We start from the raw sequence: 19,275 nt of genomic DNA on the forward strand, positions 1-19,275 counted from the left end.
TTGTAATTTAAACCTCTAAGGAAGACACTTTAGAGCTACTTGTCAAAAATCATTAATGAACATTTCTTTGACTGCTGTAATTCCACCTCTAGGAATTTATCTCCTGTAAGCTGAAACAGCAGGAGTGATGACAGTTATGCCAGTGGACATCTTTGAGCAGCTACTATGTGTTCTAAGTGTTTGCTACGCTAACAACTTTAGTCCTGACAGCAACCTCATGAGGAAGGTCCTGTCATTTTCTGTTTTGCAGATAGGAACCTGAAGCACAGAGTGGTTGAAGCACCCAAGGTCCCAGAGCAGAGGAGTGACACCTGGCTGGTTTGGCCCAGGGCCCTCAGTCTTAACACTGCAGTATCTTGCCTCCTGCTGCAGCAGTGTCTATTACTGAACAGGCTGGGAGACAGCCCAGCCCAGTTCCTCAGTAAAGACTGGTTAGGTAAATTATGGCACGTGCATATAGTCCATAATAAAAGGGAGATCCACTCTGTATGCTGTATTTCATTAGTTCTCAGACACATGTTTTTACATTTTAACACCTCTAAGATCAGGATGCATCTGACTATTATATTTGGTAGACATTTTTTCTTAGCGGTACACAAAGTATCCGTTCACCATAGAGTCAGTTAAACAGAGTGTATAGAATGATTTTAGTTTTGTAATTTTGCAAATTTTCTTCTATGTAAATAAATTACCTTAGGATCCAGAAAAAAAGTGACTTAGAATTATATAAAGTACTTGATGTGGCATCTGATTTCTGAGACTGACTCTGTTCTTCCTGACCACAGGGACTTCTCCACGGCGTTCTTTAACAGCATCCCACTCTCAGGCTCCCTGGCAGGCAGCATGCTCTCCTCTCACAGCAGTCCACAGCTACTGCCGCTGGACGCCAGCACCCCCAACTCCTTCGGCACCTCAAAGCCTTCCACGGAACCTGCGGCAGCAGCCAGCACCAGGCCTGCGGGCAATTCTGTCAATAAGGACAGGTGAGTGGGCACCAAGGCTTCCTCCTGCCCCTGGGGAAAGTTTGGGTTTGGACACAGTTCCAAGGACATTTTATGGCCCCTTCAATAAAAAGAAAGAAAAGAGCCTTAACCAGTTTTGCTCACTGGATAGAGCGTCGGCCTGCAGACTCAAGGGTCCCAGTTTTGATTCCGGACAGGGGCCATGTATCTTGGCTGTGGGCACATCCGCAGTAGGGAATGTGCAGAAGGCAGCTGATAGATGTTTCTCTCTCATGGATGCTTCTAACTCTCTATCCCTCTCCATTCCTCTCTGTAAAAAAAAAAAAAAAAAAAAAAAATCAATAAAAAATATATTTTAAAAAATAAAAAGAAAGAAAGAAAAGAGATTCTGGATTTCAGATGAGGGCCTGCTTGGAAGGGAGGCCTTCATTCAGCTGAGTCTGATGCCCGGGGCTGAGAGGACTCCACATCCTAGGGGAAGAGCAGTCCCAGGATTGGGCCCTGCGTGTGGGACCAGCCAAGGACACGTCACCTGCCACAGGATCAACCCCCCAGCTGGCGGTGGCTGAGCCTCTGCTGCAGTATGGTAGCACCACCGTACCGGCCGTCTCAGGCAGAGTGCTAGGGTGCTGGGGCAGAGTCCTCTTTCACGCAGAATTATGTTTGCTCCAGGAGCCTGTGTCTTCACCAACCATTACCTGGTCAGTAAGAACCAGAGGAGCATGAATAAGAGCCAGGAGCCATTCACTCAGTGAACATTTGCCCAGTACCTGCTCTGGGTTACACACTGCTAGTGTGACACATGGGGTTGATTGGTGGGTCCTTGACCCCAGAGCGTGTATAGGCTGGTGGAGAAAGGGGCAAACACAGAGGCTTAAGGATGGCTCCTCGGGTCTCCTGTGTAGAAATGGCTAACCATCCAAAGCGGGGGAGGGGTTGTGGGCAGGTCTCAGGAAGACTTATTGGAGGATGCCTACCCAGGGCCCATGTGTTAGAAAATAATTAATTGATGCCTACCCAGGGGAAGGGTTGGGATAAGCAGCAAGAGCAGAACCCCAAGTCCCTGAGGAGTGTCAGTAAAGGGGGGAAAGCTGAGCTTTGGTACTGAATCAGATATCCTGGGCTTCTCCTTAGAAGTCCAGAGCCTTCTCCTTAGACACAGAAGGCTCTGGACTTGCACCTTAGACAGATCACTCCAGGAGGCCCAAACATAGCTGCCACCTAGCACAGGAAACTACTACTGTTAGAGGGATTCTCCAGCGGTGGGGACTGGTCTTGTGTTTTACAGCCTCCTCCTTCCTCGGCTCTGATGTCAGGGTCATGGAGACTACACCAAGTGTCTGGTGTCCCATGGCTGAGGGAAGTGTGAGGGTAGATGGGAAGAGGAGATGGAGCAGCTTGACCAGTTAGAAAGCAAAGCACCTGGGGAGGAAGTGTATCTGGGGAAGGACAGAAAGATCCAGATTTGTAAAATGTTTCGATAGCTGGGCCTAGAGTTCTCTGGAGAGGAGGAGAGGCTGTCTAGGATACCTGCCAGGCATCTGGTGTCGGGTCCAGTCCTGTAGATTTGGTCATGAGGAGGCCCAGTGGTTTTGGGACCCAGTGTGAGGGAGGCAGATGACCACAGGGTAGCTGGTAGGCTCATGCGTAGGCTCTCCTTTCTCAGAGGAGAAGGCAGGGGCTGTGGGATGGACACTGGGAGAAGAGTGTAAATTTGTCACATTGAGGGGCCACCAGGGCAGGAGGTTGAAGGTCAGGAATAGACAGTGGCTTCTGGATCCCAGATGGGACTTTACTCATCAAACCCATTGTCAAAGTGGGGAAAGCTGGTGGTTGGAGTGGTTTGGTGGCTGTATTCAGGTTGTGGAGATGGGGCCGTATGGTGAGGAGAAAAGGGTTGCAAGAACCACTTTCTAGCCAAACCGGTTTGGCTCAGTGGATAGAGCGTCAGCCCGCGGACTGAAGGGTCCCGGGTTCAATTCCGGTCAAGGGCATGTACCTCGGTTGCAGGCACATCCCCTAGGAGTTAGCTGGTCAGTGTTTTTCTCTCTCATCGATGTTTCTAACTTTATCCCTCTCCCTTTCTCTCTGTGAAAAGTCAATAAAATATATATTTTTTTTAAAAACGAACCACTTTCTAGGCCTCGTGCTAACCCCAAAGCTCTCAGAACAATGCAGTGGGCAAATGTGAGTGCATTCTCTAAAAGCCAAACTTCGAGAATTTTTTTAGTAAATGTTTACTTTTTCATATTTACCATTTTTGTTTATTGATTTGGTTCAGAGAGAGAAACGTTGATTTGTTGTTCCACTTCTTTATGCATTCATTGGTATGTGCCCTGACCGGGTATCAAACCCACAACCTTGGAGCATTGGGACAACGCTCTAGCCACCTGGCCACGGCAAACTTCCAGAATTGTAACTTGTGAAAATATTTTTAAATAGTCAGGAATAGTACATTATACCTCAAAATTTTTGTGTTTTTAGAAGTTTTATGTGTGTGCCCCTTTCACTTGGCTCCAGGTGATGTTAAGTCCTAGACCCCCAAATCCCTGACGAATTGTGCTTGACATGCTCTCCCATCTTCTTCCCCACCCCAGCGTGAACGCTACCTCGGCTCCTGCTGCCTCGTCCCCCTCTGTGTTAACAACCCCATCCAAGATTGAACCCATGAAAGCGTTTGACTCCCGGTTCACGGAGCGGTCCAAAGCCACGCCTGGTGCTCCTGTCTTGACAAGTGTGACCCCGACAGCCGTAGAAAGGTAGGCGGTGACTGTGTGGGGCTCAGAGAGACCAGGCGAATACATTCTCGGGCCAGCAGTGCAGCGTCCTCTCTCCTACCAAGCAGCTTGCCCTCCCTGCGGGAGCAGACTAGTTTCTCTGCACTCGGGAGCCCGCTTCCAGGAGAGAGGAGCGGCTGCTTCAAGTGGGAAGGTTGCTGGAAGGAGCTGGGGGCGGACAGAGCAGCTCTGCACAAGGACCTGAGGGCAGCAGCATGGCCGCTGGGCAGTGTGGGAGATGTGCTCAGAATAACTGGGTGCGAATGGAGCCAGAGTTTGTGTGACTGTCCCAACAGAAACCAGAACCCTCAGCTACTTTTTTAATGTTTCAGCTTTGGGGAATTTTGTTGGTAATTATAATTATAAGTTAGTAATCATATGAAAAAGCCATGGGTACCTGTGTTTGTGCAGGGTGAAAGAGCAGAATCTTGTGAAAGAGTTGAGGCCCCGGGACCTCCTGGAGAGCAGCAGTGACAGCGATGAGAAGGTTCCTGTGGCCAAGTCCTCCTCCCTCTCCAAGCGGAAACTGGAGCTTGAGGTGGAAACAGTGGAGAAAAAGAAGAAAGGGCGACCTCGGAAAGACTCACGGCTCATGCCCATGTCTCTGTCTGTCCAGGTGAGGCCAGCAGGTCTGCGCTAGCTTCCCCAGCCCACTTGGTGAGTTCAGAGCTGGAGCTTGCATGTGCCCAGTAGGAGAAGGGAGGCCCTGCACACCACAGTGTGGGAACAGCTGGCTCAGACATGCACTCCGCTGGGCGTGGCATGGAGGCACACTCCCCCTCAGACCTGCTCTGGACCCACCCAGAGGCCTGGAGCAGCTCCTTGGCGTCGGCTACCTCATCTGTCAAGTGGGGTCCCTGAAGCATTCATCTGTCCTGTCCTCCCAGAGGGGGTGGAATACCTGGGGAACTGGCCTCGCCTTACCTCTAGGTGACTCCCCTCTACCTGACACTGCCCTCCAGTGCTGGGAGGGCTCAGGGACCTTTCTGCTCTTGCAGTCCCCAGCTGCTCTGACCGCAGAAAAGGACACTGTGTGTTTGTCTGTACCAGCGCCTACACTGAAGCTGCCCATGCCGAGCCCCCAGAGAGCGTTCACCCTCCAGGTGAGCCAGCCCCCTGCCTCTCTCTCTCCCCAGCCCCACTCCTTCCCCAACCCCCAGTGTGAACCCTGAACTGTCAAAAACAGGGCTGTTTCCCAGTGGCTCTCCACCATCCTCTGAGGGAAGTTGTAGTTGATCATGGCAACCACCAGTCTTATTAGCAAGATTACTAGTGTGTTCTCCAGGAGCCCCTTCAGCCCCTACACCCCCTCCAGCCCCCCCACCACACTTCTTTCTCTGTGGCTTTGCCCTCAAAGTCCCTGCTGCCATCTTCTGGATGGCCAGCTCCTTCCAGAATTGTCTCAGGAGTCCCTTCTGGAAGCCTCCTTCATTCCATACTTGGTCCCAAGCAGCCTCAGACTCAGTGCCCATTGGACTGTGTGGTAATGGTCTCCCTCCCAACCAGCCCACTGGCCCTGTTCACTTTCCAGGACCCAGCACAGAGTTTCATCAAGGCTATTTTAACCATGTGCTTGTTCAAAACACAGTTTTTAAAATATTATCATAAAAAATCCTTTAAACTCAGAGGCCCTGTAGTCACTCATTCTAGCACCCATGCCAGACCTTTGCACACCGTCACCTCATGCCCTTTGTACCTCGGGTGCATGTGTCCAGCTGGCTGTGGGCCTCATTTGCAGTGTGCTCTTAGATAAGCCACCTGCCTTCTCTGCATGTTCCCTGTGAGAGGAGATGGTGGGGTCTCTAGCTCTGACACCAGTTCTCGGCTCTGCTACATGGAAAGAACATTGTGTTTGCTTTCCTCCATCCAGGTGAGCTCTGACCCCTCCATGTACATTGAGGTGGAGAATGAAGTGACAGCCGTTGGAGGAGTGAAGCTGAGTCGCTTGAAGTGTAACCGGGAAGGGAAGGAGTGGGAGACGGTACTCACTAGCCGGATCCTCACTGCTGCCGGTAGCTGGTAAGGGTGAGGGTCTTCACCTGGCCCAGCAGTTCATGTAAAGCAAGCACCATGTGTTGTGTTGTGTTGTGTTGTGTGGTGCTGATGCTGTTTGAGGGCATGCACTGCCCCCCAAGTGCCAGCTCCCATGAAGACTGCAGGTCTTGCTCCGGGCTAAGTGTGTGCAGCTACCATCTCAGTCCCTGCAACACCCACTGAAGTTGGCGTCATTATCTCTAGGGTACAGCTGGGAAAACTGAGTCCTAGCGGCTCACCCATGCCAATATTTTTCACCCAGGTGCTCTGATTCCCTTGTCTGGCCAGACTCCTGAATGAAGTCTCAGGTCCCAGCCTGAGCTCTGCCTGGCTCTAACTTGGGCTGGTTCTTTTTCTGAATCCCAAATTTTAATCCAAGGAAGTCCAGATGGATTTCTGAGTGCCCCTCTGAGTTCCCAGACCAGCCATTTTGAGATTCTGCACTTCGATGGGAGACCTTAACTCAGTGTTAGTCACACATGTCTCACAATGGGCTTCTGGGCCTCTCTCCTTTGAAGCTGTCCCTGTTTTCACCTCCACCCTAGCCTAAAAGGCTTTCTGAGCACACAGTTGACGTCCCTTATGGAGACACGCTCCATCGTTTCCACACGTGTGGCCTTTCTCGGCAGAGATCTTCCCAGGACTAGTCCAGCTAGTGTAGCCAGCAGGCTGTTGAGTGGGCGCTGTGTGGCCTCATATGACAAGTGAGGTGTGATTTCTGGGTCACCATCAGTGGACCTCTGAAGCACCCCATGCCGCAAGTTAGCATTAGGGTGAATTCCGAAAAAGCTTGCGCAGTCTAGTGTGGGGGAGAACATAGTCTCTAATGAGAGATCTCAGTTCTGTCAGCCCTACTGTCCCGCCCTCCCCCAGTCCTTCTGGCCGGCCCTCTCCCTGCCTCTCTTTCTGCTGCACCCACTCAGGCTCAGGCTCAGGGAGAGGGAAGGCTTTGTGCCTCGGGGCTCCTACCTCTGCCACAGCACCTGATCATCTTGACACCTATCCCCTCTCTGCCTTCCCAGTGATGTGGTCTGTGTGGCCTGTGAAAAGAGGATGCTGTCAGTGTTCTCCACCTGTGGTCGCCGCCTCCTCCCTCCTATCCTCCTGTCATCCCCAATCTCCACGTTGCATTGCACAGGCTCCTACGTCATGGCGCTCACTGCGGCAGCCACGTTATCTGTCTGGTAAGAGACAGGCCTGGGGTGAGGTGGGCTCCAGGCAGGGCAGGCTAGGGCTGTATAGGTTCCTGCAGGAACAGGGAGGCAGTGGAGGAAGCCACCTGGCAGGCATGCCCTTGGGCCCTTCTAGCATGGGGGTTTGGACACTGCTTATGATGGCCACCACACATACGTGTGTACATGTGGGATGGGGGCAGGTATGCAAGTGGAAGTGGGGTAGGTGCCTACCCCTGCTACCACTTTTATAGGAGCAAACCAAATGGCAAAACACAGTGTGCCAGCATCCTTAACGGAGGTTCATCCGAATGGGATCTCAGCTGCCACAGTGCGGCCATGCTTCTCCCGAAGTTGGTATGGCATTAGCCACAAGCCCCACAGCTCTGCTGCCGAGCCGTCTGCTGTAGCCTCGTGTGGGAAAGTAAAGTGGCTCCCGGGGAGCAGAAGCCACTTGTGGCCAGAGCTCCTCTCGGGATGCCAGGACAGGGTGTGCACAGGGACCAGAGGCGGGGTCGGCACCGCGGCACGCGTCCAGGCGTTCACTCAGATCGGAGAGTAAGCTGCTTCCTGTCTCCCTCCTAGGGATGTTCACAGGCAGGTGGTCGTGGTAAAGGAAGAATCTCTGCACTCCATCCTGGCAGGTAATTGCGGTAGGGCCGCCCCTGGTGCCCTGATGAGGGAGCGGGACAGGGCACCTCAAGTCCCAGGCTCCACTCAGCCTAGACAGAGAGCCAGAGCCAGTCTCTTGGCTCAGCCCAAGGCACTCAGAGTGACAAGGGGACACAGATATTTTTCAGGAGATGCACCCTCTCTGGGGCACATTTCATTGGCTCCCAGTGTGATAACAAAGAACCTGTGGGTGGTGGTGAAAACAGCACTCACAGGAAAGAGACTCCTAGTTGCTGAGCCAGCATTAGGCACCTGTTTCTGGGACTGGGCACCATGTTCAGATTCCCCTCGGTGCATGTACAAGCACTTGCTGATCAGACGCACCCAGAATCCATTCTTGTGGTGTCTCTCCAGGAAGTGATATGACGGTGTCGCAGATCTTGCTTACACAGCATGGAATCCCCGTGATGAACCTGTCGGATGGAAAAGCCTACTGCTTTAATCCGTCCCTTTCTACATGGTAAGCAAGCCACCCTTCCCTGGCCCAGCCCCCGAGGAGAGTGTCCGCCTCAGCTGGTAACAGGTTATGTGGTGCTTGCTCCTCAGGCCTGCCTGGCTTGGCTTCTCCGGAGGTGGGTCCTGGAGTAGAGGTCACAGGGACAGCGTGGTGTGCTCTCTGCTGGAGGAGACAGAATCCAAACGCACCTGTACAGGCCCTACTGTCCCTGTGAGAGGCTGGAGGCCCACAGCCTCTGCTCTCAGAGCCCGTGTGTAGGGGTGCTTTGCTTTGTCTGCATTGTTCTCTGAGGTCACTTTGGAATAGGCATTTGAAAATTTTTATGATTGCAAATATACACTGAGTGGCCAGATTATTATGATCTATGAACGCCTAATAATCTGGCCACTCAGTGTGCTTCTCTTGAGTATATTATTTATTTGATATCAAAGATACTATAAATTGTGCACCTGATCAGTTTCCCCCTTTGCACTGGCTGATAGAAAGCTCAGGGCAAATAGATGGTTGATCTCCAGTAAAAGTCTAGAATACTTTTGCTACCCATTTGGTACACTGAGTGACCAGATTATTATGCGTTCAGAGATCATATGTACATAAGATCGGTGTATTTTTTTCAGCCTGGCTTCCTTAGCCATCATCAGCATCGGTGGGTGAGTCAGCTTCACAATACCTTCGCCAGCACATAGCAGGTTTTTGAAGTCTAGTAGCAGTTTTGACGTAGTAAATTAGTATGGTTGCACCGTCAGCACATGTGATGTTCTGTACCTTTCCTCCACCCATTTGGAATTGGGAGCCCATTTTTATATTTGTAAAATCATTTTCTACATCACAGATCTCAACCCCAACATGTAAACTGTGTGCATTATATAACAGCAACTCAGAAATTCTTCTGCCTGCACTTTTTGGCCCCTCAGACCCAAGTTCTTCTGGTATTTTGCTGTTCAGAGTTGCCAGGCACAAATTTATCCCATACTGAGATCTCTTTCCTGAGTTAAAAGATAAAAATTAAAATAAAAAAAAACCTCCCTGCTGCCTGCTCTTCCATATTGCAAGATATTGCGTATTACATGAGATTACTGTTATAATGGAAACAAACCAGGTATTTAGAAGCAAAATGTTGACCCTTTGTATTTTGGGCATGTTTACAAAGGCACCTGGCTGTTTTTAAAGTGCGTAAAGAAAGTTTTCCCAGAGATGTGAAGGGTGTGAGGGTTCAGAGCTGACTGCCTCGCATGCTGTGGAAGCACACAAAGGCCGGATGCTGGCATTCCTCGAAGCTTCGAAGGGCTGGACCACTTCACACAGAGGCCTCCTGGCCCCAGGAGCCTTGTCAGTGACCTTCACTGTCTTTAATGTTCCCTTGTAATGAAAGCTGTGTGTGAAAGGCCTGGGTGACCCTCGGCCTTCGCTGGTGTTCTGGTAACAGGTCATGTGGTGCTTGATCCTCGGCAGCCTCACTGCCAGCCTACCCTTCTGGTTTTTCTGAGCTCAGCTCCTGCCTTTGCTTCCCCAGGAACCTGGTTTCTGACAAGCAAGACTCCCTGGCCCAGTGTGCGGACTTCAGGAGCAGCCTGCCTCCCCAGGACGCCATGCTGTGCTCGGGACCCTTAGCCATAGTCCAAGGCCGTGCCTCCACGTAGGTGACTGAGTGCCAGGAGAGGTGACTGGGTTGTGCAAACACAGTCCCACCGAGCCCAGCTCTCTGATTGCTGTCCCCTGTGCTCAGCACAGGAAGACTGGTCACCAAGAGTTTGGGGTCCACATTAGATGATTTCTCAGGGTGCTGGATGCAAGCCCTATTATTTCAGGGCCTAGGTGCAGTTTGATGTGCCACGGGTCATGTATTTTGGTTAGGGTCTGTCATCTCAGGGGTCTAAATGGGAGGTACAGAATGGGGTACACGTGGGGTACACTAGGTGCCAGAGCATCTAGGAAGTCTGCAGCTGGGACGTGGGGATGGGTGGGCCAGTGTGGAGACTGACGTCTGCCCCCTGCTGGCTTCTTGCTGGTGCCTTGGGGTGCATGGTGGCAGCCTCCTGCCCACATAGTACACAGTGCCTCATGATGTGTTTCTGCAGTTCAGGGAGGCAGGCGGCCCGCCTTTTCTCCGTGCCTCACGTGGTGCAGCAGGAGACTACCCTAGCCTACCTAGAAAACCAGGTGGCAGCAGCACTCACCCTGCAGTCCAGCCACGAGTATCGCCATTGGCTCCTCCTCTACGCGCGGTACCTTGTGAACGAAGGTGAGGTCCCTGGTGGTTCCTCCATTCTCCTGGGCCCAGCTCAATCCCTGTCCCAACACAACCCTTCTAAAAGCCTGTGTGTTAGGCCAGAGTTACAGTGGCCTAGGGCTCCCTACATTCTTTTCTCTCGGTCTGCCATGGTCATCCAAGAGGCCCTAGCCTCCAGTTCCCTGTCAACATGGTGGACCCTCGGCCTCCTCACCCCCATCTCCTAGCTTGAGCTATGATCAGGCCAGCTCAGCAGGCATCCAGCCCATTACAGGCTCCCAGCCCCTGAATGGAGTGTTCCTGAGGGCCAGCAAGATTGGCAGCAGGAGAGGGTGAGGGCAGAGGATATGTAGAAAGACATGCAAATGTGATGCTCAGACTTCTGTTCTTCCCTCAGTCCCTTGGAGCATCAGTGGTCAGTGACCCCAGGGTGGGTGTCTTGTAGCATCCAATGTGCTTGCGCTCCTCTTCCTCTTCTGAGCCCCCCCACATGCCCTGGAAGGGCTGTCCTGCTGTGCGGCACCTCCCTTTGTCCCTCCGGCCTAGCTTTCCCTGCCAGGGCTCTCGGCACCTGCATCTCCTTCCCAGCATATGCCACCCACACTTGCCCTATTGTTCAGCAGAAAGCAAGGTGTGTTACAGGAAGTGACCATCCTGTTCTTAGGTGACCTCCCAAAGCCTCTCATCCTCTCTGCTGGGCAAGCATGGAGTCTGCCTACCAGTCTTCCTTCTGCTTGAACATGGCCTCCAGAGATATGGCCTGGGAACTGGCCCTCCCTAAGTTCTCCCTGTGTCACCATGCAGGTTACTGAGCAGCCTCCCCCACAGCCTCTCCTAGCCTTGCTTTGCTTTTGACATCACCCTCTCCATTTTGTTTATGATTTAGAGGTTAAAGTGAAATATAGAAAAGACAGGGGAAATAAGATCAAACTCCTACAAATATTACTCCCAGAACTTGTATGTTATGTTTCCTCTAATGCAACTACATGTTCTATACAACTTGCAATCCTATATAATAAAAGGGTAATATGCAAACTGACGAAACAACAGAATGATCGGTCACTATGATGTGCACTGACCACCAGGGGGCAGATGCTCAATGCAGGAGCTGCCCCCTGGTGATCAGGGTATTCCCACAAGGGGAGCACACTCAGCCACAAGCTGGCTGATGGCTGGCTAGTGAGTACAGTGGCAGTTGTTGGAGCCTCTCCTAATTCCATGACAGCACTAAGGATGTCAGTCGGACATCCCCTGAGGGTCCCCAGACTGCTAAAAGGCACAGGCTGGGCTGAAGGACACCCCCACTCTGAGTGCACGAATGTCATGCACCAGGCCTCTAGTGTGTGTGTGTGTGTGTGTGTGTGTGTGTGTATATATGTATGTATTTATGTGTGTATATGTGTGTGTGTACATATACACACACACACACACACACACACTCACACACACACCTCTGAGGACAAGTATGACTGACCAACTTGAAGCCCCTCTCCCTTACCCAGCAGACTCCGGTAATGAGTTTGATCTTTACTCTCCCATCTGTGTGGTCACCCAGCATGTGTGGTCACTGGCATTTCTAAATATTCAGTCTTTGCAAGCCCCTCCCTCCTTTTCTGGGGTGCTCCTCACACCCATTCTGCTAAGGAAATGCCTCCTCTGGCTCCTCATGTTTCCTTCATCCTGGCTGTTGATCAGGACTCACCCTGATGCCCTGAATAAAGCCACTGCCTCCTCTGGGACCTGCACCCATTTGTGAAATCACTTCTGCCGCTTGCTCCTCTTCATCTTTCACGTGTCTGTTCCAGTGTCCTACATAAGCCACCTCCTCTCTTTATCCCTTGCTTCCTAACTGTAAAAGGAGAACTCAAGTTTTAACAGGAGACCCATTTCCCTAAAATACCTCAGATTCCAGCTTCATCCTCTTATTTCCACTCTCATCTTTGGGTGATTTCATCCATTTCCTGTGGCTTTAGCTGCCCCCGGTGCCTACAGACTCCAGACCTGCCTCTACCATTTCTGGAATGCCAATGGCTGTGCCCATAACCCTTGACTTGATAGGCCCATGCCTGCTTCTCCTATCTCTGCTCAGTCACCACCTCCTCAATCTCAACTCATCCCCTCGCCATCTCTTACCTCCAGACCCTGCTGATCTCCTCACACTGGCTGCCAAAATGTCTTCTCTCAAACAGATCTGACTAACCCTCTCCCCTCCTCCTACCATTTCCCATAACCTTGGGGGTTTCATCCCAAAACTGGCCACATCTCATTTTTTCTCATTGACCCAGCACACAGAGGGGCCACTGCATGCGTTGTCAAGGGAGTAGGTGAGTGAGTGAGAATCTGTCGTTATGAGTCTCAGTGCCCCAAACTGAGAGGCGTGCAGGAGGCATTCTGCCCATCGTAGGCAACTCAATAAGCCTTTGTTCAGTCTGTTTTGATATACCCAACAACTTAGCATATTCTTGATTTTTTATTTCTTTTTGTAATGTGTTCCTATTTCTGTTTTGTTTTGTTTTGTTTTTTGTTCTTTTCTTTTTTCCCCCCTGTAATTAGGGTTTGAATACCGACTCCGAGAAATATGCAAGGACTTACTGGGTCCGGTTCACTACTCCACTGGAAGCCAGTGGGAGTCAACGGTAGTGGTAGGTGCTTCTTTCATTCTCGCCACAAGAACTCTCTTGAAAAGTGAAGGTGGAAATTTAAAAAGTAAGCTTAAGTGCTTTGAAATTCTTCCTTATTAGATGTCTATAACACAATGCCTTGGGTCCCAGCGTCACTGAGCAGGTGAGATGCCTGCACTGCACAATCTAGCAAGAGCTGGGCCCTCAGCATGAGGCCTCGGACAGGATTCAGCCATGCCCTTGTGCTGAGGAAAGCTGCCTGCACAGGGCTGTGGGTTTGTTCAGTCATGAAGGCGAAAGATCCTTCCTGCCCTCATGGAGATCGCAGTCTGGTAGGGAGGCAGATATAAGCCAGTGAGCAATTTAGTCAACAAGATAGCTTTAGACCATGGATTATGCTTAGAAGGAAATAGCAGATCAGTAAGACAAGCATGCCTGGGAATGAGTGACCGGGGAAGACCTCAGAAAAGGACTTTGAGGATGAGCCAGCTCTGCAGAGCCCTGGGGAGAATATCCTGGTGGAGGTGGTAGTGCATGCAAAGAGGGCTTGGTGTATCCAGGCCACTGTGACTAGGACATACTAGGCAGTAGAGAGGGTGACATGAGATTAGGCAAAAGAGGTGAGCAGGAAGCAAATCATGGAAAGCTTATAAAGTTCCAGAATTTCAGTTTAGGCAGTGGAAGTTATTGAAGGATTTTACACAGATGTGATACAAATTGACATAGAAAACCAGTCAGCAGAGGTAATATGACCTGAAATAGACCAATCAACAGAGATGTTGTGACCTGATATAAGATCAGACAGCAAAGGTGATGTGAACTAACAGAAAACTGGTCAGGTCAGACAGCGTAGCTCAGTGGTTAAGCATTGACCTATGAACCAAGAGGTCACAGTTCACACATGCCCAGGTTGTAGGCTTCATCCCCAATGTGGGGATGTGCAGGAGGCAGCCAATCAGTGGTTCTCTCTCATCATTGGTGTTTCTTTGTCTGTCTCCCTCTCCCTCTCTTTCTCCCTCTCTCCCTCTCTTCTTCTCTCCCTCTCTCTCTCTCCCTCCCCCTCTCTCTTCCTCTCTCTCTCCCTCTCTCTCCCCTTCTCCCTTTCTCTCCCTCTCTCCTCCTCTCTCCCTTTCTTCTCTGAAATCTATAATATGTTTATAAAAAAAGAAAAGAAAACTGGTCAGGGCTTGTTGGGATTTTTTCCAAAAGTTCCGGCAATATATGCAGGTGACTTGGATCAATGTGATGGCTATCAAGAGGGGGAAGAAAACAGATTCAATATGTATTTTGGAGACAGAACAAAAAAAGACTTGGTGTTTTGGGTGGTTGGATATGGAGTAGGTGATGAAAAGAGAATAATGAACATGTGGTCAGCTCAAGGTTCTTTTGGCTAGAGTATTGATTGAATTGGAAAAGGAGCAGGTTGGTGAGGAATGGGAGAAGTTGTGGGTCCAAGATTTACCTTCAGGGCTTCGCTCAGTCACTGAGCAAAGACTGATGGAGCACCTTCTCTGACCAGGCATAGTCTAGGCACAGGGCAGGCAACAGTGACTAAGGCTGACCGGGGTCCCTAGGATCTTCATTCTTGTGGAGAGAGGCAGATTCAAAACAAGTGAACAAGTACATATAAAGTGTTGGGTGGGGATGGGTGCCATGGAAAAAATATATATAGGAAAGGAGGTAGGGAATACTGGCAGGATGCGATTTTATATTGGGTGATCAAGGAAGACCTAATTGATTGAGCAGAGACCAGAAAAGGTGAGAGATAAAGCCCCACAGATATTTGGAGAAAGAATATCCAGGCAGAGGGAACAGCAAGTATAAAGGCCCTGAGGTTGGGGTTGGGCATCTTGCTGCATAAAAGGCAGCTGGAGAGTCAGTCTTACAAGGTTCTCAAGACCTTGGTGTATACTTGGCTTCCTCTACTTTTTATTCCCTTTTTAAAAAAAAATTTTTATTGATTTCAGAGAGGAGAGGAGGAGAGATAAAAACCAATAATGAGAAAGAACCATCAATCGGCTGCCTCCTGCATGTCCCCCACTGGAGATCGAGCCCACAACCCAGGCATGTGCCCTTGATTGGGATTTGAACCTGGGACCTTTCAGTCCATAGGCCAACACTCTACTCACTGAGCCAAACCAGCTAGGGCTCCCTTTTTATTTTGTTACAATAGATCTTAATTTGGTTGGCTAATAAAATCTTAGAGTTTTGAATGTATTATACTATGCCACAGACTTTTAGGATCCACTGTTGTTGCTAAAAACTACCAGGAATCTCATTTCCACTGTTTTGTAAATTCTTTTGGGATTGACCCTTTCTTGGTGTTTTGAAGTTTCACAAAGCTCTAAGTCTATGTCTTTCATTCATTCTATGTATTTTCCTAGGTTCTCTGATTATATTCCATTTTCCCCATCATGAGAAATATAATATTTTCTTTTTGGAATCTGTTATATTATTTTTATAGTTTCAGTTCTCCCCATATTTTCAATTTAGTCTTATTGCTGAAACCAGTTTGGCTCAGTGGATGGAGCATCGGCCTGCAGACTGGAAGGTCCCAGGTTCGATTCCGGTCAAGGGCATGTACCTTGGTTGCAGGCACATACCCACTGGGTTTGTGCGGGAGGCAGCTGATCAATGTTTCTCTCTTATCGGTGTTTCTAACTCTCTCTTCCTCTCTGTAAGAAAATCAATAAAATATATATTTTTAAAAAATTTAGTCTTATCTACTTGTAGATCTGTTTCTATTTCCTATAAATATTTCTGATAGTTCTCATTTATATTGTCTTATCTCCTTAAGTGCCTGGTTGGTTTTGACTGTCTGATAGACATGGTATTTGAATAATTATTTATAGAAATGTTTTGAAGCCTCAGTAATGTTACCTTCTTCAACAGAGCACTGTTGTTTGCTGCTACCAGCTTTTGGCCCTAGCCCTTCAAGGCTCTCTCAACCAATTCAGGGATTGAAGTCTTCTGGGCTACCTGGGGACTCAAAGCTGGATAATAACTAGTGCATGGACTGCTTTACTACCAGTCTGCTCTTCTGGAGTGCATTTCGTTGGAGACTAGCACAAAGGAAAGGGACCCTACTTTACATGAGTGCTATCCCCCCGTTTTGGTCCCCCTGAACCCTCAAATCTAGTAGACGCTCTGCTCAGCCTCTTCCTCATCAATATGTGGTCCCAAGCCCTACCCAGTTTGGCTCAGTGGATAGAATGTTGGCCTGCGGACTGAAGGGTCCCAGGTTTGATTCCCAGTCAAGGCACATGCCTGGGTTGTGGCCTCCATCCCCAATGTGGGACATGCAGAAGGCAGCCAATCAATGATTCCCTCTCATCATTGATGTTCCTCTATCTCCCTCTCCCTTCCTTTCTGAAATCAAGAAAAATAAAATAATAATTGTTCCCAAGGCAAAGGCGTTTCTCTCTGGATTTCTATCTTCTCTACACTCCAGCTCAGTCCTTCTCGCTAGCACTTGAGCTCTCTGAGGTCTGTTTCTCTTTGTTCAGCTTTGTCCCCTTTCTCAGTGGGAAGGGCTTTTCTGAATTCCCCATAAGAACAGCTCACCTCTAGGCAGCCTGATGGGCCATCTGTTGAGGTGGGAGACAGGTAGGCCAGTACCCAACCAACCACTCCTGTAGGGCTTCACTCTACGTAACAGTTCTCTGTCTCAGCCTGAAGGTAAGCATTCTAGGCTAGTGTGGTGCAGGCAGAAGGGAGCATAGTCAGGCCACTAATTCATGGCCATGCACTCTCCCTGCTCCTCCTCCCTGCTGGTTGTTTTTGCTGTCTCTTAAGTAGGACACCTTATTAGGAGAGTCTGTGGCTTCCTTCCTAGGAAGCACTTGTCAGTGTGGTCCCACTTGCTTTTCCTGTAAACTGCTTAAAATAGCTGGTCTGCTCATAGTGCGTGAGCAAATCCATGACAAAATTTCTAGAACTTGCTTTGTAGGAATTCTTATGTATTAGGGAAATGACTCTTTGTGATATGAGCTGCTAGAATGTCTCCAAAGATCCAGGCTTCTTTCCCTCAAGGATCATGACTCAGTGTGCATAGGAGGGAGGTGGAAACAGAGGGCTGAGGCACTAAGCAGCCATTCTTCAGGTCCCTGAGCTCTGTGCTCAGCACTGTCTCTTCAGCCAGGAAGCTTTATTGTCGGGTCGTTGTCATTGGCCAGAGAGGGTGATGAGCTGTTTCCAGGCTGCTGCCTGGAACAGGGAGGAACATCACCTGTTACTGAGCCCGGGCAGGAGATGGTACTTGATAGCTGTTGGTATTGAAATAGCCTTCAGGCCAGAAGGTAGATCCTCTTGTAGCTTGTCCCTGGTGCCATAGACCAGCTGAAATTTTTACTTTGCTAATAGCATTTTGCTTTATACCCTTTCGTGTTTTTTGTTGTTGTTTTTTTTAATAGAGTTTTTCGTTAAAAAAAAAGTTTTGTTTGTTTTTGTGTGTTTTTTTTTAATTTCTTGGGTTTTGTGTGGGTTTTTTTGGTTTTTTTTTTTTTTTTTTTTTTTCAGAGAGGAAGAGATAGAAACATTGATGATAAGAGAGAATCGTCAATCAGCTGCCTCCTGAACACCCCACACTGGTGATCAAGCCCTCAACCCAGACATGTGCCATGACCAGGAATTGAACCTTGACTTCCTGGTTCATAGGTTGAAGCTCAACCACAAAGTCATACCAGCCGAGCCCATACTTTTTTATTAGAGACCAGAGAATAAAATTTCAGGCTTTGCAAATCAATATGATAGCTTACAACTATCAACCCTGCCATTGTGACATAATATGTAACAAATAGATAGGTATGTCTGCATTTTGATAAAATTATTCACTAAATAGGTAGGATGAATTTGGCCCAAGCCAACTCACAGTCTACATGAGACTGTTATTTTGTTGAGGTTTGCTTTTAGAGCAATTGTTCATATTTCTGTGTGTGCAAAGAGGAATTGTGTTCTCTGGTTCTGGTGCCTTTATGTCCTAATGGTCATGTTTACTGAATGTTCGGTTTGAATTACCTGAATCTGCAGGGTTTTGCCTTTCTGGACACAGCCTAATGGAATGTGTATTAAAAGCTCCCTGTAAGCTTGGTTTTGTCCCTCTCCTGATTTTCTCTTTCTCCAATGATGTTTTTGTTTCAGTCTATGTACTTTGATGATTGTGAAACACACGCTTTTTTTATTTACTAACATAATCTTTCTCCATCTTTAACTTTTAACATTTCTGTGTCCATGTTTATGTGTTTTTTGCCAACATCACGTGTCTGGTTTCTGTTTAATCTGACAGACTAAGGTGTTTTGTTTTTTTTTTATCACAAATTAAAATCATTTACATTTGTTGTTTACTTTTTTAAAGACCAACATAAACTTCAGCAAGAGGTTGATCACATTACTTTTCATACCTCTTTTAGTGTCATCTCTATTTCTTCTTATTTTTGAGTACTTTCTAGAACATTTTCAGCGTGGATCTTTATTGTGGTAAACATTCTGAGATCTTACAAGCCTAAGAATATTTTTTATTACATCTTCTTATGTGAATAACAGCTTGGCTGGATGAAAAAATAGATTATGAGTTTTTTCCCAGTATATTTAAAATACTACTTTAGCCGAAACCGGTTTGGCTCAGTGGTAAAGCGTCGGTCTGTGGACTGAAAGGTCCCAGGTTCGATTCCGGTCAGGGGCATGTACGTTGGTTGCGGGCACATCCCCGGTGCGGGGGGGGGGGGTGTAAGAGGCAGCTGGTCGATGTTTCTCTCTCATCGACGTTTCTAACTCTCTATCCCTCTCCCTTCCTCTCTGTAAAAAATCAATTAAAAAAAAATACTACTTTATTGTGCCTCTTGGTATCTCTTCCTTTGTAGGTAATATGCTCTTGTTTTTTAGAACTTTTCAGAATTTTTTTGTGTTTTATATCCTACGATTCTGTATATTTCATTCTAATACATCTAAAATACCTTTTTTTTCATATCTTCATCAGCGCTTAATGGAACTTTTCAACCTAAGGCAGTCCCTTTTTCTTTAATTGTGTGAAACCATCCGTGTTATTTCTTCAAATATTTCCTTCTCTCTTTTGTGTCTCTCTCCTGTGGGTCTCGTGTAGATGTTGGGCCCATTTCCATACTTCATCTGCCCTTACTTTATCTTCCAGTCTCTTCCCTTACAGTTTCCCCTCTGCATGCCGCCCTGCTCGAGCACTGGCTGCTCCTCCATCTGACCCATCTGACTCGGTCTTCAGCAGGGGCCATTCTCCTGCTAATTCTATCTCCTTGAACCACTGTATTGCTCAAACTTAACCCCTACACTTGGTTCTTTTCTGAAATTCTTTGTGTTGTTACCATGCTGATTTAACATGT

At 48.5% G+C, this 19,275-nt stretch overlaps 1 protein-coding gene across 7 annotated transcripts in view; it reads left to right on the forward strand.

Moving 5' to 3' along the window:
* The window catches only part of LOC118725574 (protein HIRA), a 59,393-nt gene that overhangs the window by 38,621 nt on the left and 1,497 nt on the right, over window positions 1-19,275 (forward strand). For 5 of the 7 annotated variants that reach the window (XM_036449508.2, XM_036449509.2, XM_045585499.1 and 2 more), the window contains 10 exons: window positions 786-983; window positions 3,560-3,721; window positions 4,151-4,355; window positions 4,738-4,842; window positions 5,610-5,758; window positions 6,796-6,957; window positions 7,531-7,589; window positions 7,972-8,077; window positions 9,588-9,710; window positions 10,153-10,316. In XM_036449508.2, the coding sequence (XP_036305401.1) occupies window positions 786-983; window positions 3,560-3,721; window positions 4,151-4,355; window positions 4,738-4,842; window positions 5,610-5,758; window positions 6,796-6,957; window positions 7,531-7,589; window positions 7,972-8,077; window positions 9,588-9,710; window positions 10,153-10,316 (1,433 nt within the window). Of the gene's footprint in view, window positions 1-785; window positions 984-3,559; window positions 3,722-4,150; window positions 4,356-4,737; window positions 4,843-5,609; window positions 5,759-6,795; window positions 6,958-7,530; window positions 7,590-7,971; window positions 8,078-9,587; window positions 9,711-10,152; window positions 10,317-12,857; window positions 12,947-19,275 lie in introns of all 7 variants that reach the window. The other 2 variants (XR_006742354.1, XM_045585500.1) reach the window with 1 other exon arrangement.

Source organism: Pipistrellus kuhlii, unplaced genomic scaffold, assembly GCF_014108245.1.
Source record: "Pipistrellus kuhlii isolate mPipKuh1 unplaced genomic scaffold, mPipKuh1.p scaffold_m20_p_20, whole genome shotgun sequence".
Lineage (NCBI taxonomy): Eukaryota > Metazoa > Chordata > Mammalia > Chiroptera > Vespertilionidae > Pipistrellus > Pipistrellus kuhlii.